The sequence below is a fragment of the Zea mays genome, chromosome 3, assembly GCF_902167145.1.
Source record: "Zea mays cultivar B73 chromosome 3, Zm-B73-REFERENCE-NAM-5.0, whole genome shotgun sequence".
In the NCBI taxonomy this organism is placed as follows: domain Eukaryota; kingdom Viridiplantae; phylum Streptophyta; class Magnoliopsida; order Poales; family Poaceae; genus Zea; species Zea mays.
Window position 1 is genome coordinate 156,779,897 of NC_050098.1, and position 23,552 is coordinate 156,803,448.

At 55.9% G+C, this 23,552-nt stretch overlaps 2 protein-coding genes across 2 annotated transcripts; both read left to right on the plus strand.

Annotated features, from left to right (window-relative positions):
• The first annotated feature begins 568 nt into the window (after positions 1–568).
• Positions 569–15,406, plus strand: LOC103652304 (uncharacterized). The gene is made up of 5 exons (XM_035966348.1): positions 569–951; positions 3,413–3,467; positions 5,474–5,494; positions 14,769–14,840; positions 15,076–15,406. The coding sequence occupies exons 1-5, from the start codon at positions 569–571 to the stop codon at positions 15,361–15,363; spliced, it is 819 nt and encodes a 272-aa protein (XP_035822241.1). The 3' UTR covers positions 15,364–15,406.
• Positions 15,407–16,622: 1,216 nt separating this feature from the next.
• Positions 16,623–17,749, plus strand: LOC100285262 (uncharacterized). Its single transcript, NM_001372203.1, has 2 exons — positions 16,623–17,049; positions 17,160–17,749. The coding sequence occupies exons 1-2, from the start codon at positions 16,678–16,680 to the stop codon at positions 17,613–17,615; spliced, it is 828 nt and encodes a 275-aa protein (NP_001359132.1). The 5' UTR covers positions 16,623–16,677; the 3' UTR covers positions 17,616–17,749.
• The last annotated feature ends 5,803 nt before the right edge of the window (positions 17,750–23,552 follow it).

Genomic DNA, 23,552 nt, shown 5'->3' on the forward strand with positions numbered 1-23,552 from the left:
TCCAACTCTTCGTCTCTACTTTGGCGGATTCAATTTTTTTTATGTTTTTGCATCCGAACTTCTATTTCTTGGTGTATTAGACTTTTAACATGTCCCAGAGCTTTTCAATATTGCTTGTAATGTCTTAGCTTCAAGTATTGATTTTTTTGGACCATCATTTTATCTAAGTTTAAGTCCACCTTGCATTTATTTAAACTGTTCCTTACAGACTAACAAATAATATTAGTCTAAATAGTCATGTTGTTCATTAAACACGAAAATCCAAATTTAATGACAGGTAGAGTCTATTTTTCTTACAAATTTGATCATTGTTTTATTGTTACTAACAATGTCTTGTTGTTAGGATAGTTTGATTAAGGTCTACAGCGAACCAGAACCAGGCAAACAAACACAATCTCAGCCTAGTCTAGTTCACCCGGGCCACTTCAAAAAAGAAAAAAAAAGTCTGTGTGGCTGGATCCAGTTCAGACTGGTACGCCTAGGACAGCGAAGTCCAGTCAAACAAACACGTCGCAGAGCGTAGATAATGCAGGCCCAAATCCCCAAACTGTGCATGGCCGACCGGCAGATGGACAGCGGCGGCGGCGGCAAGCACTTCATCCTGCTGCACGGCCTGGCGCACGGTGCGTGGTGCTGGTACAAGGTGGTGGCGCAGCTGCGCGCCGCGGGACACCGTGCGACGGCGCTCGACATGGCCGCGTCGGGGGTGCACCCGGCACGCCTCCACGAGGTGGCGTCGTTCGAGGACTACTCGCGCCCGCTGCTGGACGCGGTGGCCGCGTCCCCCGACAGCGACAGGCTCGTCCTGGTAGGACACAGCCTCGGCGGGCTCAGCGTCGCCCTCGCCATGGAGTGGTTCCCGGGCAAGGTCGCCGCCGCCGTGTTCCTGGCCGCGTCCATGCCCCGCGTCGGCAGGCACATGGGCGTGACCATCGAAGAGGTCAGCTGCAAGTCTTCCGTGGTCCAGTTAATTTGCACTATCCAACGACTAATAAAAAGAAACGGAGAGAGTATTATTTTTGTTTGAGGTGCCGGAAATGCTTTATATGCCATACAGTCAGTTTGTTCATAGCTGCTTTAGTTGTGATTGTGCATCCACGCTAGATTAGTATTTGTAGGGACGAGAGTGGTAATCTGAACTGTTAGAACAAATTTAATATTTTAAAATAGATATGTATAAAATTTGATGGTGATCTTATGTTATGTTCTCAAAGACATTATTACAAATAAAAATAAAATATTACATAAATTGTTTTATGTACTGTCGGCGTTTCGAGATCGGGTGGTCCCTGAGCCGACGAGTGAATGTCGCCGCGTGCCCCAGCCCAGATGGGTTGGCGCGAGGCCGAGCGCGAAGGGAGGAGAAAGGTGGCCGGAGACGGGGCGTGAGAGAGGTGGAAATCCCGCGGCCTTCGTGTTCGTCCCGCGCCCAGGTCGGGTGCGCTTGCAGTAGGGGGTTACAAGCGTCCACGCGGGTGAGGGAGCGAGCGGCCTTACGCGAGCGCCTGTCTCGTCCTCGTCCCCGCGCGGCCAACCCTCTGTACGAGGGCCCTAGTCCTTCCTTTTATAGGCGCAAGGAGAGGATCCAGGTGTACAATGAGGGTGTAGCAGAGTGCTACGTGTCTAGCAGAGGAGAGCTAGCGCCCTAAGTACATGCCGTCGTGGCAGCCGGAGAGGTTTTGGCACCCGGTTCGTGTGGTGTCGTGGCCGTCGGAGGAACGCTGGAGCCTGGTGGAAGGACAGCTGTCGGGGCTGTCGAGTCCTTGCTGACGTCCTCTTGCTTCCGTAAGGGGGCGGAGAGCTGCCGTCGTCAGGGAGCGTGCGAGGCGCCATCATTGCCTATCTGGCGGAGCGAGCCAGATGGGACGCCGGTCTTGTTCCCCGTAGCCTGAGTCAGCTTGGGGTAGGGTAATGATGGCCCCTCCTGTTGACGTGGCCGGCTCGCGCCCGAGGTTGGGCGATGTGGAGGCTCCTCCGAGGTCGAGGTCGAGTCTGTCTTTCGTGGCCGTGGTCGAGTCCGAGCCTCTGGGTCGGGCGAGGCGGAGACCGTCGGCTGAGGCCAGGGCTGAGTCCGAGCCCTCGGGTCGGGAGAAGCGGAGTTCGTCGTCTTCTGGGGCTGAGCCCAAGTCCGAGCCCTGGGTCGGGCAGAGCGGAGTTTGCCGTCTTCAGGGGCTTAGCCCAAGTCCGAGCCCTGGGTCAGGCGGAGCGGAGTTCGCCGTCTTCAGGGGCTTAGCCCAAGTCCGAGCCCTGGGTCGGGTGGAGCGGAGTTCGCCGTCTTCTGGGGCTTAGCCCGAGTCCGAGCCCTGGGTCGGGCGGAGCGGAGTTCGCCGTCTTCAGGGGCTGAGCCCGAGTCCGAGCCCTGGGTCGGGCGAAGCGGAGCTTCCTATGGTGCCTGCGGCCGGGCCTGACTGTCTGTCAGCCTCACTCTGTCAAGTGGCACTGCAGTCGGAGCGGCGCAGGCGGCGCTGTCTTTCTGTCAGGCCGGTCAGTGGAGCGGCGAAGTGACGGCGGTCACTTCGGCTCTGTCGACTGAAGGGCGCGCGTTAGGATAAAGGTGTCAGGCCACCTTTGCATTAAATGCTCCTGCGATTTGGTCGGTCGACGCGGCGATTTGGTCAGGGTTGCTTCTTGGCGAAGACAGGGCCTCGGGCGAGCCGGAAATATGTTCGTCGCTGGAGGGGGGCCTCGGGCGAGACGGAGATCCTCCGGGGTCGGCTGCCCTTGTCCGAGGCTAGGCTCGGGCGAGGCGTGATCGAGTCCCTCGGATGGACCGATCCCTGACTTAATCGCACCCATCAGGCCTTTGCAGCTTTATGCTGATGGGGGTTACCAACTGAGAATTAGGAGGCTTGAGGGTACCCCTAATTATGGTCCCCGACAGTAGCCCCCGAGCCTCGAAGGGAGTGTTAACACTCGCTTGGAGGCTTTTGTCGCACTTATTTGCAAGGGGACCAGCCTATCTCGGTTGCGTTTTGTTCCGGTGGGTGCGCGCGAGCGCACCCGCCGGGTGTAGCCCCCGAGGCCTCGGAGGAGTGGTTTGACTCCTCCGAGGTCTTAATGTCTCGCGTAATGCTTCGGCTGGTCTGGTCGTTCCCTCATGCGAGCTGGCCGTAGCCTGGGTGCACGGTCGGGTTCCAAGTTCTCGGGCTGGTATGTTGACGCTGTCAACGGTTTGGCCGGAGCCGGGTTTGCGAGAGCAGCCCCCGAGCCTCTGCACAGGGCGAGAGGACGATCAGGGACAGACTCGACTTTTTTACATACGCCCATGCGTCGCCTTTCCGCAAGGAGGAGGGGGGAAAGCGCCATGTTGCCCTCGGTGGGCGCCGAACATGGTGTCTCCGGTGAGCTGCTGGCGGGTAATCCGAGCGGACGTCCGTGCCCCATTTGCTAGGGGTCGGCTAGAGGCCCAGAGGCGCGCCCAAAAGTACCTGCTGGTGATCTGCCGGACCCGGTCCCCTGCCGACGGGGTCCGAGGGCTCGATGCCTCCCTCTGATGGGATTCCGTTACAAGATCGTTCCCGCTGGTCTCGGAAATGTCCTAGGGTACCTCGGGAGCGCAGCCCGAGCCTTGGTTATGTATCGAACGTACCCATGGTCATCCCTCGCTCTGTGTCTGAGGCGGCTGTGAACCCTTCGAGGGCCAGCCTTCGAACCCCTGATCAGTAGTGGGCGCGGAGCCCGAGTAGCCTGAGGCGAACCCTTCCGAGGGGCCGGCCTTCGAACCTCTGACCAGTAGTGGGTGTGGGGCCCACGCGCTCTGAGGCGGCTGTTGAACCCCTCCGAGGGGCCAGCCTTCGAACATCTGATCAGTAGGGAGGCTCGGAGCCTGGTTCCTTCACGGGGAAGGATTCTTTTCGGGGTATCCCCCTTTCCCGGTCCCTGTTGTAAGAGAGAGAAAGAGGAAAAAGGAAAAGGATACGAAATCGAATGACGTGGCGTACCTCTTTTGACGCGGTCATTATGGTGAAGGTGAAGCGTCGCTTGCTTCACCTGCCAGAGGCGCCGCCTGTCCCGCCGCGGAGTTAATGCGACGAGGCGCGCGGTTCGCGGGGCGGCCGTTGCGCGTGCGCGAGCCGTTCGAGGAACGACTGTTTCGCTTCGAGTTTTTGAATCCCGCGGCCGGTCAGGGCAGAACGTTGAACGGGTCTCGCCTTGGTCTTTATATACTCGGGGGAGGGTCTGGGGATGGTTCTTTGCTCCGCTTCTTGCCTCCCTCTTAGGTTTTCGCAACCTGGGAGACTTAGCCAGAGAAAAGGAAACCGCCCACCCTGTCCTTTACGCCGCCACCCCTTCTGCTCGGTGATGGCCGACCGGGTGACCATCATCTCGCCGCGTGACCCATGGCCTTTCTCCACAGTGACGGCGGGTGATCTGGAGGATCTTGTTGCTGAGGGTTTACTTCGCCCTCTCTCTGATGAGAGGCGGCCGGAGTGGATTCCCCCCGCGAGCGGAGCCGCTCCGTCCCCACCGCCGGGGTACATCGTGAGCTTCGTCTCCTTCCACGAGCGGGGATTCGGTGTGCCGGCGAGCCGCTTTATGCGGGCGATCCTGCACCACTATGGGGTGGAGTTGCACAACCTCAGCCCCAACTCCATCTCGCAGGCCGCCATCTTCGTAGCGGTGTGCGAGGGGTACTTGGGGATCGCCCCCCACTGGGACTTGTGGACTCATCTCTTTTCCGCGGAGCTTTTTGCTTCGCCGACGGGGGAGAGAAAGGTCCGTGCGGCAGTGCGGGCCGGCGGCTGCATCCTCCAGCTGAGGCAGTCGCGGGCGTCGCTGTATATTCCCGCCATCCTTGCGTCCTCGAATAAAGGGTGGCAGCGCCGGTGGTTCTACCTTCGGAATGACGGCGAGTTGCTCCCGCCGTTTTCCCAGCGAGTGGTCACCGTCGCCACCGATGCTTGGCGCCACGGGACCCCGCACGAAAGACAGAAGAACCTCGAACCCCTTCTCAAGGCCTTGGAGGCGTTGCGGAAAGGGGGACTCACCGCTGCGGGAGTGATTGCCGCCATCCACCGCCGGAGGGTGCTTCCCTTGGCGGAGCGACGGTTGCCGCTTTGGGAGATGACGCCGGAGGCTGACTTGGAGGGCTCGCGGATGTCCTCGGATCCTCTTCCCTTCGACGTTCTCCACGGGCGGGTGGCCGTCGCGTTGGGAAAACCGGACACCAGCGCCTTCTCCCAGCCCTTGATGCGCCCTGACCAAGGGTGCGTGACTCTGGTGAGTGTCCGCTCCTTCCTTCTTCTTGCGTCGGGTTGCCCCTGGTTCTTACGGTCAGGATTTCCATCCGTCTCCAGGAGGTAGGGTGGCACAAGCCTTCCCTGCCACGGGTCCCGGAGGATGCGGTGGACCGAGCAGCGCGGCGGGTTGCCGCGGAGGAGAAGAAGAAAAAGAAGGACGCGGAGAAGGCCCGGGCCCGCGAGCGGATGCGGGCTCGAGACGCCTTGCAAAAGCTCCGTCGTCGGCAGGAGAGGGAGGGGCTCCCGAGGGAGCCGTCGCCGGAAACGCCTGATGACGACGACGATGATGAAGATGATGACGAGGAAGACGACATGGCTGCCCGCCTCGGCTTCAGCCCTGGCTTGAGGTTAGGCCAGGAGCCGTCAAGCCAGCCCTCGAGTGGGCTGGTGCCGTCAGTCCTCGGAGTCGGGACGCTGAGGTCCCGGCCCGAAGAGCGGGGGCAGACCGAGAGGGTACTTGACCCCTCGGCCGGGGGAGTTGAGGTGACCCCGGGGAGGCAGGCCGAGGCGTCGGTTCCCCGAGAGCCGTCGCCCACGCCGGCAGCGTAGGAGAGCGACCCTTAGGTCGTCGTGGTAGTGCCTGGGCAGTCCGTCTCCCGGGCGTCCAAGGCGCCCAAAGCAAGGGTGGTGCCGAAGCTGCCGGCGAGGCGGACCTCGGCGGCGCCTTCGGGGGTCGAGATCCGAGAGACCTCCCCTCAGGCACGGTTGATCATGGCCCGGAGCGGGTAAGTATCTTGGAACGTCTTCGTCCTGGCTTTTCATTCGTATGTCCCGACCGTAATTTTTCTTTCCTCCTCAGCAAGCGAAGCCATGGCCTGACCGATCTGGCCCCCCGAAAGGCCCTTAAGACGACGTCGGCTTCCGCAGCCAGCGCCGCTCCGGGCCTTGCCGTTCAGCTAACCTTCTCGCAAGGCGCTCCACAGCAGGGGGCTCAGGCGGCACCAGTCGCCGTGGAGCGAGTTCCCGAGGCCGGCTCTTCTGCCGAGGCGGCCATCGTGCTAGAGGAGGCGGCTGACGCGGACGTGGCCCCGGCCCCACCGGACGCGCCGGCGGTGCTGGCACCTGTTGCTACTGAAGCCGCTGCCATCCCAGTCGGGGAGCGACCTGTTGCCGCCGACGCTGAGATGGCCGAGGCGTCGGCGCTCGGTGCTTCGGAGGAGGGGGGCGTGGAGACGCGATCCGTCCCGCCGAGCGGCAGTCTTGTCGCTGTGCGGCGGAGCTCCGAGGGTCGGCGCTAGTTGCTCCGGTTCCGGACCCGTGAGGCCTCGGATCCCTTCTTCGTTCTCGGCGATGAGCGGGAGGAGCAGTCCTGGGACGAGCTCCGCGAGTGTGCCGAAGCAATGGTGGGGTCGCTCCGGTCGTCGCTGGAGGTTTTCTGCAGGGACGTCCCCAAAATCCTCCAGGTAACGGTTTCAGGCATACCTTTTTTTTGTGACCAAGGTGTCTTTTGTGACGCCCCGCTTCCTTCCCTCAGGATCTGACGGATCTGAGCGCCGCCAAGTCGTCGTTCATCCGCCACGAGGTCGACGTCTGGGGCTCGCTGCGATCCCTGAGGACCTCGCTCGCCGGGGTTACTGCGCGCCTCTCTCAGCAGGGCGCCGAGGTGGCGGACCTTCGGTTGCTCTGCACCGATCTGAGAGCCGAGGCGGCAGCGACACGCGCGGAGGTGGCAGCGGCACGCGTAGAAGTGCGACGACAGCAGTCGGAGTTCGACCAGGTCGTCAATGAGCGGGACCAATCTCGGGGTCGGGCTGCCGAGGCCGAAAGCCGGGCTGGAGCCCTTGCAGCCGACCTAGCCGTAGCCCAGGTCGCAGCCTCGGAGCAACGTGCCCGAGCCGGAGGTACGCCCTGGCCATTTTCGGTTTTCGTTTCAGCTTGTTTCCTCCGCTTGTGTTTGAGATCTTTCGTTATGGCTGTTCGCAGAGCTCGAGTCCGCCCTTGATGAGTCCGCCAAGGCGCTTGCCGAGGCGCTTGCCGGGGCGGCCGAGCAGAGGGAGGCCGACCACGCGGCCATGTCCGAGGCCGTCTCGGACTTCTGCCGGGTCCTTGGCTTCGGTGACGTCCCCTCAGGAAGCTCCCCTCAAAGTCGCCTGCAGGCCTTGGGCGATCATGTGCGCGGCAGACTCCGCGAGGCGCTACACCACGGCGTCAGGCAGGCCTTCGCCGTGCTCGCTTCCCACTACGTCGTGGACCTGGAGCGGGTCAGCGAGGGGTATTGCCTTCCTGACGAAGATGAAGCCGCCCTGGCAGAAGTCCAGAGGCTCGATGCGGCCGTCGCGGGTCCGAGCGCAGTGCTGGCGACCACCTTCGAGGCAGAGATCCTCCTGCCTGCGCCGTCGTCCGAAGCCGGGATGGACTTTGCCGAGGGCAGGGACGAAGCCGAAGGCGCGGCTCCTTCCTCGGGCGACGCCTAACTTTGTCGGAGCAGTTTCTGTTGGATGCACGTGTGTCTTCCTGCGGCCGCTGAGGCCTGAACACTTTATTACCGTTACATAAAGTCGTGCTCCTTTCCCTTTCGTTTTGCGTGTCCGGCCCCGCCTGTCAGTAGCAGGGTGGCTTCCCCAAGTAGGAGTCACTTTTCGTGGTGGGTGACGAGTGAGGTGTCCGCAACCCAGAGGCGTAGGAGTCCCTCGGCTCAGTCAGCCTTGCCACTTACATGCACCCGCGTTCGCTCCTTGGGGTCCTGCTTCCGACATAGCCGGGGGAACGCAAAAGCCTTTTCGATTGAAAATTTTGACGTAGAGGGGTTCCCCCCTTTTTAGCCCCCGAGGGAGGGTCGGGCTGTGCCGAGGCAAGGCTGACCCTTCCTTGATGACTAAAACTTGCGTGGGGCGAGGTAAGCGAACAACTTGAAAACATCTTAAGGGTAGAGGCGATGTAGCTGTTAGACGTTCGAAGTGTTGGTGCAGACCTCGCCTTGACTGCCGGCCAGTTCGTTTGTTCCGGGCTTCAGAACTTTGGCGATGACAAGCGGCCCTTCCCAGGGGCGCGTGTAGCCCCCGGGTGTCTCCAACAAGGGCTCGGGGTGCTGCGCGATGGTCGCAAGCCCCCGAGTGTACCTCTCGTAGGGGCTCCTGGCCTTTGGCGATGGAAATGCATCACTGGAGGAAGCCTGAGGGGCTGCGGTGGTGGAGCTCCTTCCCATCTCCCAGCAAGACGAACGACTTGGCACGCCGCGCCAACCGCCGAGCTTTGGCTCGGTCGAGGGGTAGCTCTCCTCGGTGGAGATATTGCAGGTACGGGGTCTGCCAATTTCGATTAGGCGTGACCCCGCTTCGCTCCTCCTCGACGCGCAGCGCCTCACCCTCGGGGGCCGAGGGTACCTCGGGCTGAGCCGTGGGTACCTCGGACCGAGCCAAGGGTACCTCGGGCTGGGCCGAGGGTGCCTCGGGCTCGGGCGTGTCGTCGATCTTGACGGAGGGTTGATGCAGGTCTCGGGAGAAGGCTTCCGGGGGAACCGTTATTCGCCCTGAGGCGGTACAGAGGCAGGCCTCTTTCGCCGAGGTGTGGGATGAAACGGCTCAGGGCCGCAAGGCATCCCATGACTCTCTGTACGCCTTTCAAGTCCTTGATGGCCCCATGCTGGTGACGGCTGCGATCTTCTCCGGGTTGGCTTCGATGCCCCGTTCGGAGACGATGAACCCCAAGAGCATGCCTCGAGGTACCCCGAAGACACACTTTTCGGGATTGAGCTTCACGCCTTTCACCTTGAGACATCGGAATGTCACTTCAAGGTCGAAAAGGAGGTCGGAGGCTTTCCTCATCTTGACTACAATGTCATCGACGTAGGCCTCGACCGTCCGGCCAATGTGTTCACCGAACACATGGTTCATGCACCGCTAGTATGTCGCGCCCGCATTCCTCAAGCCGAATGGCATGGTGACATAGCAGTACATGCCGAAGGGTGTGATGAAAGAAGTCACGAGCTGGTCGGACTCTTTCATCCTGATTTGGTGATACCCTGAGTAGGCATCGAGGAAAGACAGGGTTTCGCACCCAGCAGTGGAATCCACGATCTGATCGATGCGAGGCAGAGGGTAGGGAACCTTCGGACATGCTTTGTTTAGACCAGTGTAGTCTACACACATCCGCCATTTCCCTCCTTTCTTTCTCACAAGCACAGGGTTGGCAAGCCATTCGGGATGGAATACCTCTTTGATGAACCCTGCCGCCATTAGCTTGTGGATCTCCTCGCCTATGGCTCTGCGCTTTTCCTCGTCGAATCGGCGCAGAGGCTGCTTGACGGGTCAGGCTCCGGCTCGGATATCCAGCGAGTGCTCGGCGACATCCCTCGGTATGCCGGGCATGTCCGAGGGACTCCAAGCGAAGACATCGGTGTTCGCGCGGAGGAAGTCGACGAGCACTGCTTCCTATTTGGGTTCGAGCTCGGAGCCGATCCGGACTTGCTTGGAGGCGTCGCTGCTGGGATCAAGGGGGACGGACTTAACCGTCTCCGCTGGCTCGAAGTTGCCGGCTAGACACTTCACGTCTGGCACCTCCTTAGAGAGGCTCTCCAGGTCGGCGATGAGGGCCTCGGACTCGGCGAGGGCCTTGGCGTACTCCACGCACTCCACGTCGCATTCGAACGTGTGTTTGTACGTGGGGCCGACGGTGATGACCCCGTTGGGGCCCGGCATCTTGAGCTTGAGGTAGGTGTAGTTGGGGATGGCCATGAACTTCGCGTAGCATGGCCTTCCCAGTACCGCGTGGTAGGTTCCTCGGAACCCGACCACCTCGAACGTCAGGGTCTCCCTTCGGAAGTTGGAGGGTGTTCCGAAGCAGACGGGAAGGTCGAGTTGTCCGAGGGGCTGGACGCGCTTCCCGGGGATGATCCCATGGAAAGGCGCAGCGCCTGCCCGGACCGAGGACAGATCGACACGCAGGAGCCCGAGGGTCTCGGCGTAGATGATGTTGAGGTTGCTGCCTCCGTCCATGAGGACCTTGGTGAGCCTGACGTTGCCGATGACGGGGTCGACGATGAGCGGGTACTTCCCTGGGCTCGGCACGTGGTCAGGGTGGTCGGCTTGGTCGAAGGTGATGGGCTTGTCAGACCAGTCTAGGTAGACTGGCGCCGCCACCTTCACCGAACAGACCTCCCGACGCTCTTGCTTGCAGTGCCGAGCCGAGGCATTCGCTGCTTGCCCACCGTAGATCATGAAGCAGTCGCGGACCTCGGGGAACTCTCCTGCCTGGTGATCTTCCTTCTTGTCGTCGTTGCGAGCCCTGCCACCCTCCACGGGTGGCCCGGCCCTGTGGAAGTGACGCCGAAGCATGGCGCACTCCTCAAGGGTGTGCTTGACGGGCCCCTGGTGATAGGGGCACGGCTCCTTGAGCATCTTGTCGAAGAGGTTGGCACCTCCGGGGGGCTTTCGAGGGTTCTTGTACTCGGCGGCGGCGACAAGGTCCGCGTCGGCGGCGTCGCGTTTCGCTTGCGACTTCTTCTTGCCCTTCTTCTTGGCGCCGCGCTGAGTTGACGCCTCGGGGGCATCTTCCGGTGGGCGGCCCTGGGGCTGCTTGTCCTTTCGGAAAATAGCCTCGACCGCCTCCTGGCCAGAGGCGAACTTGGTGGCGATATCCATCAGCTCGCTTGCCCTGGTGGGGGTCTTGCGACCCAGCTTGCTCACCAGGTCGCGGCAGGTGGTGCCGGCGAGGAACGCGCCGATGACATCCGAGTCGGTGATGTTGGGCAGCTCGGTGCGCTGCTTCGAGAATCGCCGGATGTAGTCCCGGAGAGACTCCCCCGGCTGCTGTCGGCAGCTTCGGAGGTCCCAGGAATTCCCAGGGCGCACGTACGTGCCCTGGAAATTGCCGGCGAAGGCTTGGACCAGGTCGTCCCAGTTGGAGATCTGCCCCGGAGGCAGGTGCTCCAACCAGGCGCGAGCGGTGTCGGAGAGGAACAGGGGGAGGTTGCGGATGATGAGGTTGTCATCGTCCGTTCCACCCAGTTGGCAGGCCAGCCGGTAGTCCGCGAGCCACAGCTCCGGTCTCGTCTCCCCCGAGTACTTTGTGATAGTAGTCGGGGGTCGGAACCGGGTCGGGAACGGCGCCCGTCGTATGGCCCGGCTGAAGGCCTGCAGACCGGGTGGTTCGGGCGAGGGACTCTGATCCTCCCCGCTGTCGTAGCGTCCCCCGCGCCTGGGGTGGTAGCCTCGGTGCACCCTCTCGTCGAGGTGGGCCCGACGGTCGCGGTGATGCTGCTCGTTGCCGAGGCAACCCGGGGCCGCAGGCGCTGTGTTGCGCGTGCGCCCGGTGTGGACCGAGGCTTCCCGCATGAATCGGGAAGTCGCGGCATGATGTTCCGAGGGGTACCCCTGCTTTCGGGAGGCGGAGCTCTCGGCCCGTCGGACCGCGGCGCCTTCCAGGAGATTCTTGAGCTCTCCCTGGATTCGCCGCCCCTCGGTGGTTGATGGCTCTGGCATCGCACGGAGAAGCATGGCTGCTGTAGCCAGGTTCTGGCCGACCCCACTGGAAGCGGGTGGCGGCCTCATCCTGACATCGTCGGCGATGCGGTGCTGGAAGCCCTGGGGTAGATGACGCATTTCCCCGGCCGGAGGTTGGCCCGCCCATTCCTGCCCGACGTCCCGGCGGATCGGCTCAAGCGCTCCTGCTCCCTCGTCGAGCCTGTCCTGTACCCCGCGGATTTGCTCGAGCTGTGGGTCATGCCCCCCCGCCTGAACGGGGACCACAGCTAGCTCCCATGGGATGTCAACGCGAGGCACCGGCCTAGGGAGATCACCGTCCTCCGGCATACCGAGATGGTTGCCTTCGGAGGGACCCCCTAGATCGACGTGGAAACATTCGCGGCTTGGGCCGCAGTCCTCGTCGCCGAGGCTACGGCTACCGTCGGAACAGTCGGAAAGGCAGTAGTCGCATGCGGTCATGAAGTCCCGCATGGCACTGGGGTCGCCAAGTCCGGAGAAATCCCAACAGAAGTCGGGCTTGTCATCTTCCTCGGACCCCGGGGGCCCGTAGGTCGAGACGTCCGTCAGCCGGTCCCAGGGTGACCGCACACGAAACCCCAGAGGGTTTGGACTCGCCTCTACGAGAGCGTCCGCCAAAGCGAAGCCGCTTGGCGGGTCGAGGCTGAATCTGAAAGGCGTGAGATGGGAATCGGTCGGTACCTCTTGGTCGACGGGCGGTGGTGAAGTCACGTCGGGGACTGACTGCACCGTCGTCTCAGGTACGAGGGTGACGTCCAGCAAGCCTTTCGCGAGCATGCTGGCGTCGTTCGTTTGCTCGGAATTGGCGTGTTGCGGGGAGACGGCGCTCGTCTTCGTCTCAAACGCGAGGTTGATGCCCGACGCGCCCCCCGTTGGGGCGCTGGCGCCGTCGACTCGCTCGACAGCCGACGAGGCGCTGCCTCCTGCTTGGCCTTGGTTGCCCCGCCTCCTCCTCCGTCGGCGGGGGAGAGGACGGGGTGAGCTCGAATGTTGTTCTTCCACCACGCGGGGAAGACGTCGTCGATTCCGCCGCCGGCGGGCGGGCTGTCGGCCGCCATTGTCGCTGTCGCACGGCGGTGGAAGGAGTATCATGTCGTAGCTGCCGTCGAGGGACATGAACTCAAGACTCCCGAAACGGAGCACCGTCCCGGGCTGGAAAGGTTGCTGGAGACTGCCCATCTGGAGCTTGACGGGAAGTTGTTCGTCAACACGCAGCAGGCCCCTACCTGGCGCGCCAACTATCGGCGTTTCGAGACCGGGGGGTCCCTGGGCCGACGAGTGAATGTCGCCGCGTGCCCCAGCCCAGATGGGTCGGCGCGAGGCCGAGCGCGAAGGGGGGAGAAAGGTGGCCGGAGACGGGCGTGAGAGAGGTGGAAATCCCGCGGCCTTCATGTTCGTCCCGCGCCAAGGTCGGGTGCGCTTGCAGTAGGGGGTTACAAGCGTCCACACGGGTGAGGGAGCGAGCGGCCTTACGCGAGCGCCTGTCTCGTCCTCGTCCCCGCGCGGCCAACCCTCTGTACGAGGGCCCTAGTCCTTCCTTTTATAGGCGCAAGGAGAGGATCCAGGTGTACAATGGGGGTGTAGCAGAGTGCTACGTGTCTAGCGGAGGAGAGCTAGCGCCCTAAGTACATGCCGTCGTGGCAGCCGGAGAGGTTTTGGCACCCGGTTCGTGTGGTGTCGTGGCCGTCGGAGGAGCGCTGGAGCCTGGTGGAAGGACAGCTGTCGGGGCTGTCAAGTCCTTGCTGACGTCCTCTTGCTTCCGTAAGGGGGCGGAGAGCTGCCGTCGTCAGGGAGCGTGCGGGGCGCCATCATTGCCTATCTGGCGGAGCGAGCCAGATGGGACGTCGGTCTTGTTCCCCGTAGCCTGAGTCAGCTTGGGGTAGGGTAATGATGGCGCCTCCTGTTGACGTGGCCGGCTCGCGCCCGAGGTTGGGCGATGTGGAGGCTCCTCCGAGGTCGAGGTCGAGTCTGTCTTTCGTGGCCGTGGTCGAGTCCGAGCCTCTGGGTCGGGCGAGGCAGAGACCGTCGGCTGAGGCCAGGGCTGAGTCCGAGCCCTGGGGTCGGGCGAAGCGGAATTCGTCGTCTTCTGGGGCTGAGCCCAAGTCCGAGCCCTGGGTCGGGCGGAGCGGAGTTCGCCGTCTTCAAGGGCTTAGCCCAAGTCCGAGACCTGGGTCGGGCGGAGCGGAGTTCGCCGTCTTCAGGGGCTTAGCCCAAGTCCGAGCCCTGGGTCGGGCGGAGCGGAGTTCGCCGTCTTCTAGGGCTTAGCCCGAGTCCGAGCCCTGGGTCGGGCGGAGCGGAGTTCGCCGTCTTCAGGGGCTGAGCCCGAGTCCGAGCCCTGGGTCGGGCGAAGCGGAGCTTCCTATGGTGCCTGCGGCCGGGCCTGACTGCCTGTCAGCCTCACTCTGTCAAGTGGCACTGCAGTCGGAGCGGCGCAGGCGGCGCTGTCTTTCTGTCAGGCCGATCAGTGGAGCGGCGAAGTGACGGCGGTCACTTCGGCTCTGTCGACTGAAGGGCGCGCGTCAGGATAAAGGTGTTAGGCCACCTTTGCATTAAATGCTCCTGCGATTTGGTCGGTCGGCGCGACGATTTGGTCAGGGTTGCTTCTTGGCGAAGACAGGGCCTCGGGCGAGCCGGAAATATGTTCGTCGCTGGAGGGGGGCCTCGGGCGAGACGGAGATCCTCCGGGGTCGGCTGCCCTTGTCCGAGGCTAGGCTCGGGCGAGGCGTGATCGAGTCCCTCGGATGGACCGATCCCTGACTTAATCGCACCCATCAGGCCTTTGCAGCTTTATGCTGATGGGGGTTACCAGCTGAGAATTAGGAGACTTGAGGGTACCCCTAATTATGGTCCCCGACATGTATTATTTGCTCCCTATAACAAAAAAAAGTTGAAAAATTACCGAATTTGTTTTCGAATCCATACCGAATTTTATATCTATCATTTGAGAAATCAAAGAAAATAGAATGGTAGCCATGGTAGTGCATGGTAACAATTTACAGTATTTTGTTTTCATTTGTGCTAGTTCAAGAGGACGATCAAACCGGACTTTTTCATGGACAGCACAACGACGATCGTGAACACAGAGCAGGGGCCTCGAACTGCACTTCTGTTTGGCCCCAACTTATTGGCATCCAAATTGTATGATCAATGCCCTGCAGAGGTAACAAACATGTTTTCTCCCAGAATAAGCTGCATACATGTAATGTAACTACTGTTGCAACATGAAAAGTATATATTTTTCCCTTACAAACACATTAAAAGAGATAATACTTTGCATGTTTACTAAATCAATCAAATCTTCGCAAGAAAGAAATGTCTATAGAGTCTAAAAAATATATATGGCAGTTGGCAGGCATGGAAACGTATCAGTTCTAATTTTGAACTGTTCTTGGCAGGATCTTGAACTGGCGAAGCTGTTGGTAAGACCCGGCTTCCAGTTCATGGACGACCCAACGATGAAGGACGAGACGCTGCTGACGGACGGCAACTACGGATCCGTGAAGAGGGTGTTTGTCGTCGCCAAAGCCGACAGAAGCAGCACCGAGGAGATGCAGCGCCGGATGGTGGAGCTGAGCCCCGGCGCGGACGTCGAGGAGGTCGCCGGAGCCGATCACATGGCCATGCTCTCCAAGCCAACGGAGGTCTGCGAAGTTCTGGTCAGGATTGCCGGCAGGTACGACTGAGAAGAAGACGGACAATTGGCGCTTCAGTCTGCTTTCAGTTCAGGTTAGAGATGGCAATGGGTAAATACCCACCGGGTATTACTACCACATACCCATACCCACGACAAAAAAAATAACCCCATCGGGTCACCCATATACACTGGTGGGTATGGATTTACCCCCATACCCATACCCGCGTGGGTATGGGTCACCCATCGGGTCACCCGTACCCACAAAAATTAAACATCTATCAAAATATTATATTATACAAATGTCAAGTATATCCATCTAAATACCATTGTAAAATTTCTAGCATCATTTAACCATCCATTCAACACACCAAAGATAATTGGATAAAGTAGTAACACTGGGACAATACTACATAGCACATTCCATTACATGGTCATTAAATTGTCGTTAAGCCTTCTATGACATTATGGACTAAAAGGTTGTTAAATAGTAAAAAGGATGAATGACTAAAGTCTAAGATCATGTTTGAGCTAAGTTTATATTGGGTATTTTATACCCGCGGGTTAACGGGTATGGGTGAAGGTGGAACGTTCTAATACCCATTTACCCATTGGGTGGAGATTTTTGCCCAATAACAGACCCACGGGTAGAATATTTAGCCCACATACATACCCTAATGGAGTAAATACCCATCGGGTATCGGGTCACGGGTACCCATTGCCATCTCTAGTTCAGGTGTGCTGGATTTCTAGCAACGACTGTTATGAAGCGGTCCACAAGTATAATCGTGCAAGCGAGCTTTCTGATCCGTTAGTTCATGATCCAAGACTGCTAGGGGGTGTTGTTTTCTTTGCAAGTTCACAGTCGCTGACGCATGTGCCTTGTGGAGTTACGCTGCAGGGATTCAAACTGATTTTAAGAAGCGCCATGGCTAAACTAATAATGTTACACTTTCTTAATGCAGTATATGACACGTGGAGTTCAAAAGAATCTTGCCATAAGATTATTTGACAACCAAACACTTGTTAACTTGCTCAAACTTATTTAAGGTGAAGTGCGGCGAAGTGTGATGTGAGTAGCAACCAAACGTCGGTTGTTAGTGTTGAATTTTTTATATATAAATTCGGTCAAAGTTAAGATTAGTTTGGATTTTAATCAGTCCGCGCGTTGCCAACTCATTACAGAATTGACCCGTTACCCTGTAAACGCAAACCATCTGCCAAGAATTGGTCAACAATTATAGCTTTCTTGCAGCAGAAGGTGACGATGTGGATGATAAACAAACACGGTGGCAAGGCCCCTGTACAGACAAAAGGCCCTTCAATCGATCGCGAACTCTGCGGTAGTCCTCGCCAACGTGAAGCAATGGAGGTCGGGGGCGGCGAGAAGCACTTCGTGCTGGTGCACGGCCTCTGCCTCGGCGCGTGGAGCTGGTACAAGGTTGCCACGGCGCTGGAATCCGCCGGGCACCGCGTCACGGCGCTGGACCTGGCGGCGTCGGGCGCGCACCCGGCGCGCCTGCAGGAGGTGCGCTCGTTCGAGGAGTACTCGCGCCCGCTGCTGGACGCGGTCGCCGCGGCGCCCGACGGCGACAGGCTGGTCCTCGTCGGCCACAGCCATGGCGGTGCCAGCCTCGCGCTCGCCATGGAGAGGTTCCCGCGCAAGGTCGCCGCCGCCGTGTTCGTGGACGCCGCGATGCCGTGGGTCGGCAAGCACATCGGCGTCACCACCGAGGGGGTACGCACGCACGCACAACCATTATTGTTTCGCCACTAATCCACTATATATATATGCCTCTAGCATGATCAGCTAGCTCATGTCGAAGTTGGAAACTTGAACGCTTGCAGTTCATGAAGAAAGCTGCATCCAAAGGGCTGCTCATGGACTGCCAAATCGTGGCCATCACCGACGGCACCGGCAGCGAAGAAGGCGCCGGGCAGCGAGGGACAGCGATCGTGATGGGTCCAGAGTTCTTGAAGAAGTGCTACAAGGAGAGCCCCGCGGAGGACCTGACCCTGGCGACGCTGCTGGTGAGGCCCGGCAACCAGTTCATGGACGACCCGGTGATGAAGGACGAGGCGCTGCTCACGGCCGCCAACTACGGGTCCGTTAAGAAGGTGTTCGTGGTCGCCAAGGCCGCCCATGGATCCAGCGCCAGCGCCGAGGAGGTGCAGAGCTGGTTAGCGGCCACGAACCCCGGCACGGAGATGCAGGAGATCGCCGGCGCCGACCACGCTGTCATGAACTCCAAGCCGAGGGAACTTTGTGACGTCCTTGTCGGGATAGCCAGCAGATACGACTAATAAGAATGTCGAACACTATTATTGCCGCCGCGCAACTAGGCGTGCATGATCGGTTGATGATGTGTAATTTGTGCTATCTTTAAAATAGTTATTATGCTTAAATTTTACCTATCAACATCTTCCATTTCAAATTCCATACTATAAATATTGCAGACTATAATGTAAAAAATATTTTGCATAATTATATATGCGATTGGTTGGCTATAGCCTTACAATAAAAAATAGCTTCAAACATCTCCCACTACTAAACTGTTTGGTAGTCCAAATCATCGGAGACCAGACCTTGCAACAAACCCCACCAAACACGTGTTAAATAAAATATTTAGGTTTCCTTTTAAATACAAGTCCATTTGTCTTCTCTAAATTCTCCCTCAGGTTTTCTCTCTCGTAGCATCTCCAAAATGAGACCCTAAGTAGAGTCGCTTCTTTATTTTACAGGTTGGAGGAAAAAAACAAAATATAATTGTCTCAAATCAAGTCTCTATATTATTTTTATCAAGACCCTCAAATTATTCCCTTGGCCCCATCTTCGAGGGATGTGAAGGTTCGTTCTCTCGGTTTTTCTTTAAGTACTAGTTTTGGAACCCCATTTTTTCAAGGGGTTTCTATTTTTCCAAAGAAAATTAGTTTATTTTCTCTTGGAAAAATAGAGATCCCTTGGAAAAAATGGAGTTCCCAAACTAGTCCTAATTATTTTTTTTTCCAACCAACTCCTTCCCTCGTTTCCTTTTTTTGTTTCTGTCGTTTTCTTTCTTTCGCTTGTGTCATCTCCGCCTTCCATGTCCAGGATTGAGATCCTCCACTGTCGACTGCAATAGCTGCAGAGTAGACCCAACAAGGTGCTAGAGCCACACGAAATGATTGTTGCACTCTACAGTCGACTGCAGAGGAACCCATCTCCCATGTCCATCTAAAAGCGGGAAAGAAGTGGGTAAGCGAGAAAGAAGTGGCGTCAATAGATCGGGGTCCAAGGCTACCTGAGTCCTCCTTGGTATGCCACCTCCGTCAGCACTACTCGCCCCATTATATACTACTCCCTTATACAACGAGCCTCCTTCCATGTCTGCCACGTCCCCCAACGTGACTCGCCTCCGCTATACTTTTCCCTTGCCATGGCTCCTCTGCCCTAGCACGAACAAGCATATCTTAGTCCATGAGAGTGAGGAAGAGAAAATGATAGAGAATAATGGCAATTACGTCCCATGTATATCGGTGTCAATTGAATTGGACTTAAGGGCCTTGATTTGAGAGCTTCTGCTGTGGTAGATAAAAAAGTTTACCCTCAAAAAGTAGAGAAGCCCTCAAATCAAGATCATAAACCATGAATTGAGGGCTCCTGCTCAAGTTGGTCTTAGTTCTTTTAGAGCAAGTATAATAATAGATTGTAAACAAGCTAAATGTTAAAGTGGAGGAGAGAGAGAATAGGAGAGAGAAGAAGCAGACTTAAATTTACAGCCGGCTAAAACACAAGAACCAAAAACCGTTGTGTAAGAGACAAATAGGGTCATGCATTAGTAATGAAGAGCTAATTACCATATGGATGGACTGCAAAGATCCTTAGAGTCAGCGGCCGGCTATAGTATTAAACTTGCTCTCGGTCGTTAGTCGGGATCTAAAAGCCCTATTTCAAAGTCCGACGCTCGACATTCATCCAGGTCCTTCAACGAAATTTTAGTAGTGTGTTATAAATTCGCGCTTGGTTTAAATGATTATACTCTACTCCATACCATAAGTTAATTTCTAGATACATAGATTTCATTGTGTATATAGACATCATGTATATCTAAGTATGTAGAAAAAAAATCATGTACCTAAAAACATTAGAATAATTTATAATTTGGAATAGAGCGAGTAGAACAATATAAACCCTAATTTCTATATATTAAAGCAGGTAGCAAATCTTCTCCCTAAAGCTGTCCACGCCGGTATTTTTGTTTTCATCCGCACGTTCGACAATCAACGGCTACGGGACAACCTTCGATACAACTTTTCTTTTTCGGATGAGGTGAACGTTCTAGAATGAGCGGAGGCGAGCATTCCAGTACATCTACGAACTCACTCACCTTCGTTCGCTAGTCGTCACCCAGAGATTCGTTGCCGACCTCACCGTCGCCGACGCGACGCGACGCCACCGACGTTGGGAGCACACAGCGCCACGTCGTCGCGGCTTCCATGACTTCTCCATCACGTTCGCTGTGTCCCCAACCCTCTGCGCGCACCTCATCCACGACTTCCCCAACATCACCGTTACCACGACCGCTGACCCGACTGACTCCCTATCGCACATGCTGTTGCAGTTCGGGAGTGGGACGGATGACACGGAGGCCATCACGCTAGGGTTCGGCCTTTCCGACTTCCCCTAAGTAGGGAAGGCGCTGCTTGATGACGACTCCTTCGCGTGACCAGTGGCGTTCGACCTGGGTGCATGCTGGGACAGCGCTGGGTTCGTCGACCTAAATGCCACTGGTCTCTTCCTCAACTTCCCGTGACACAGCGGTGAGGCGTCCTGCTCTGAGATAGTTGAATTTAAAAGTAAAATGAGTTTGTTCATATCTTGCTGGAAAAGGAGTTTGTTTATATCTCAACCTACGGTGACACAAAGGTGAGGCGTCCTACTCTGCTATGTCAGGTATGGTTTTTTGTCTTGCTCAGCTCAGGTGAATCTGACATCCTTGAATTAAATGGAAAGCACTTTGTTCATATCTAGCTGGAAAAGGAGTTCGCTCATATCTAGCTGGAAAGCATTGTGTTTAAACTTATCTAAAATTTACTTCACCTTTACAGATCCATTTGTTGCTAAGCATCGACGAACAAGATAAAACATTACCAAAGGCAATTGAAATCAGTGATAGTTATCTTGCTGAAGGTGGATATAGAGAAGATAAATCTACTATGTACTCCTTAAGAGATTGATATTTGCAGTTAAATTATATTTGTTTCAAGGATCCAACACCAAACATGTATACTTGCTGATTTGTTACTTTTATTCTATTGACTAAATTTTCTGAAGGATAGCATGAATACTTGCTGATTTGTCAAGCCAATATGACAACAACTATTTGGTTCGATTGCCTATGGATTTGTTAGGCAACAGCTACTTGCTTCGTAGTACCAAATTGAAAACCTATTAGAAACGAAACAGTAGCAGTAGCTTCCTGTATTCCTTACGATTACGAAGCAGTAGTTTCATGCAAGGAACAGTTGCATTTTATATAAATACAATCTGCATTATGTATATATGTCTATTTAGTCTTTTGCAGATATTTTGTATAAATACAACCTAACTGTATAAGTTCGAACACACAAAACTAGCTCTTATGGTAATTCCATCTCATCCCAGTTGCTACAACTCTGTGCACCTGTTCAAGTCCCTACAGGTGAATTGGTGTACAACTCTTTATTTTTGATGATCTTGGTGAGTTCTACGTATAAATTGTTTAGTTACGAAGACATACATTTTTTATCACTTAACTTTCTACGCGCGCAAAGCGCGCACAAGTTACTAGTTTGTAATAAAGTAAGCACGTTGGAATTAATTGCCGAGTGAAGGAAAGGAAAAGGCAATGAAAAACAAGAACCTGGTTCTTCTCATACGTCTCTCCTGTAAATTAATCGCCGAACAGTTCGTATATTACTGGAGATCGCCTGCTACAATGATAATCAACCAGCAATCAACAGTAAATTGCAAACGCTAATACCACCGTACGTGCAATTGATGATGCATGGATGCAACTACATGCTAGGCCTTGTTCGGTTAATCCCGTTACCCATGGATTGGATGTGATTGAAAAAAATTAAGAAGAAGTTTGACTTGCTCGTGATTCAAACCCACCCAATCCCACTCAATCCATGTGGATTGGGAGCTAATCGAACAAGCCCCTACATGGACAGGAGCAGGACGGGACTGTAGCGTGTAGAGGACAATTTACTCAAAACGAATGGATTCATCCCATAAATGTTAAATAGCCACAAATAATCATAAAAATGTGCTGAGTTTGTTGGCGCCGGCTGCCGGAATGGCTGCACCGACGGCGATCGGCGACTTCCGGCGAACTCGCTCTCTCTTTCTCTGCTCGGGTACGCGAATACTGAAAAAGCAGAAAGCGCTGGAAACAGAGAACTGAAACAGAGAGCTGTTTTGTGCCGTGCAAAAGTCACAGCGTTTTCTGGCTTTTCCCTTCTCTTTATTAACTGGTGCTTACACGATCTCGCGATCCGCTTTCCCCGCCACGCCGTGCACGCTGCGACGCGCCCGCCTAAAGCGCAGGACCGTTTTCCTTCATCCGGACATGGCGGAGGACCTAGTCACCACCTTGTGAACGCAGCACAAGTCATGGCGCATGCACCGTTCATTACATCATGCAACAGCTACCTAATAATAGAAATAAACATGCTCATGCAACTAAAAATGCACGGGATTAAGTTCAACATTTCACCCCCTAATCCCGCTGCACCTCGACAACGCCCAGCTGCTGACGAAGCTCCAGAAATCTGACACGCCCAAGCGCCTTTGTTAGAATGTCCGCAAGCTGGTCTCTGGTACTCACATGATCAATATCCACTTCACCCTTGTCAACACAATCTCTGATGAAATGGAACCTTGTGTCTATATGCTTGCTTCTGTCATGGTGAACTGGATTCTTGCTCAGAGCTATGGCTGATTTATTGTCCACTAGAAGTTTGACTGTTGGAGCCTGGATGTTCAGTAGTTCTCCCAGAAGCCGGCTAAGCCAGATCCCTTGACATGCTGCATTCGCACTTGCAATATACTCAGCCTCACATGATGATAGTGCCACCACCCGTTGTTTCTGTGATGCCCATGTCACTAAGCTTGATCCCAACAGAAATACACACCCACTGGTGCTCTTCCTGTCGTCAACATCGCCGGCCAGATCACTGTCACTGTAACCTACAAGTTCAGTTGAGCCCTGTCTCTTGTACACACACCCAAACTGTATGGTGCCTGCAAGATATCTCAATATTTGTTTGACAGCAGCCCAATGACTTGCTCTAGGCTCTTCCATATACCTGCTAACAATGCCCACTGCATATGCTATATCTGGCCGTGTATTAACCAAATACCGAAGGCTTCCAATGATACTCCTATACTTGGTTTTGTCAACAGCAGGTGTCTTGTCATTCTTGCTCAACTTCAGTCTATTCTCCATGGGCACAGCACAAGGATTACACCCCTTCATGCCAGCTTGTTCCAGAATTTTCAGAGTGTACGAGCTCTGACACAGCTTTGTCATTCCTGCCTGCTGATTAACTTGTATCCCCAAGTAATAACTGAGTAATCCCAAGTCACTCATACTGAACTTCCCTTTCATCTCCTGCTTGAACAGTTCTATGCTTGCTTTGTTTGAGCCTGTTATTATAAGATCATCAACATAAACACCTACTAGCAGAAAACCATCTCTATCTGACCTCCTGTAAACTGCATGCTCTAGTGGATTTCTCACAAAACCAAGCTTCATCAGTTCACTGTCAAGTTTTGCATTCCATGCCCTTGGGGCCTGACGCAAACCATAAAGAGCCTTTTTTAGTTTTAGCACTTTGTCAACTCCACTTTTGACAACAAATCCTGGAGGTTGTTGAACATACACCTCCTCCCTCAACTCACCATTCAAGAAAGCTGACTTGACATCCATGTGGTGCACTTGCCAACCCTTCTGAGCAGCCAGAGCAATCAACAATCTCACTGTCTCAATTCTTGCAACCGGTGCAAATACCTCATCAAAATCCACCCCCTCACGCTGAGCATATCCCTTCGCTACCAACCGAGCTTTGTGCTTAACCACATTTCCCTCTGGATCTTTTTTCACTTTGAATACCCATTTCAGGCCAATGGCTCGATGGCCAGCAGGTAGTGCAGACAGTTGCCAGGTTTTGTTTTCTTCAATCGACTGCATCTCGGCCTCCATGGCTTTTCTCCAA

Excerpts from the sequence above, each read along its gene's own strand:
- LOC103652304 (XM_035966348.1), top strand. The coding sequence starts at position 569 with ATGGACAGCGGCGGCGGCGGCAAGCACTTCATCCTGCTGCACGGCCTG. Across the intron at positions 952-3,412 it reads ATCGAAGAGGTCAGCTGCAA|GCGCGCCCAAAAGTACCTGC; the intron begins GTCTTCCGTGGT and ends AGAGGCCCAGAG. Across the intron at positions 14,841-15,075 it reads ATGATCAATGCCCTGCAGAG|GATCTTGAACTGGCGAAGCT; the intron begins GTAACAAACATG and ends TGTTCTTGGCAG.
- LOC100285262 (NM_001372203.1), top strand. The coding sequence starts at position 16,678 with ATGGAGGTCGGGGGCGGCGAGAAGCACTTCGTGCTGGTGCACGGCCTC. Across the intron at positions 17,050-17,159 it reads TCGGCGTCACCACCGAGGGG|TTCATGAAGAAAGCTGCATC; the intron begins GTACGCACGCAC and ends GAACGCTTGCAG.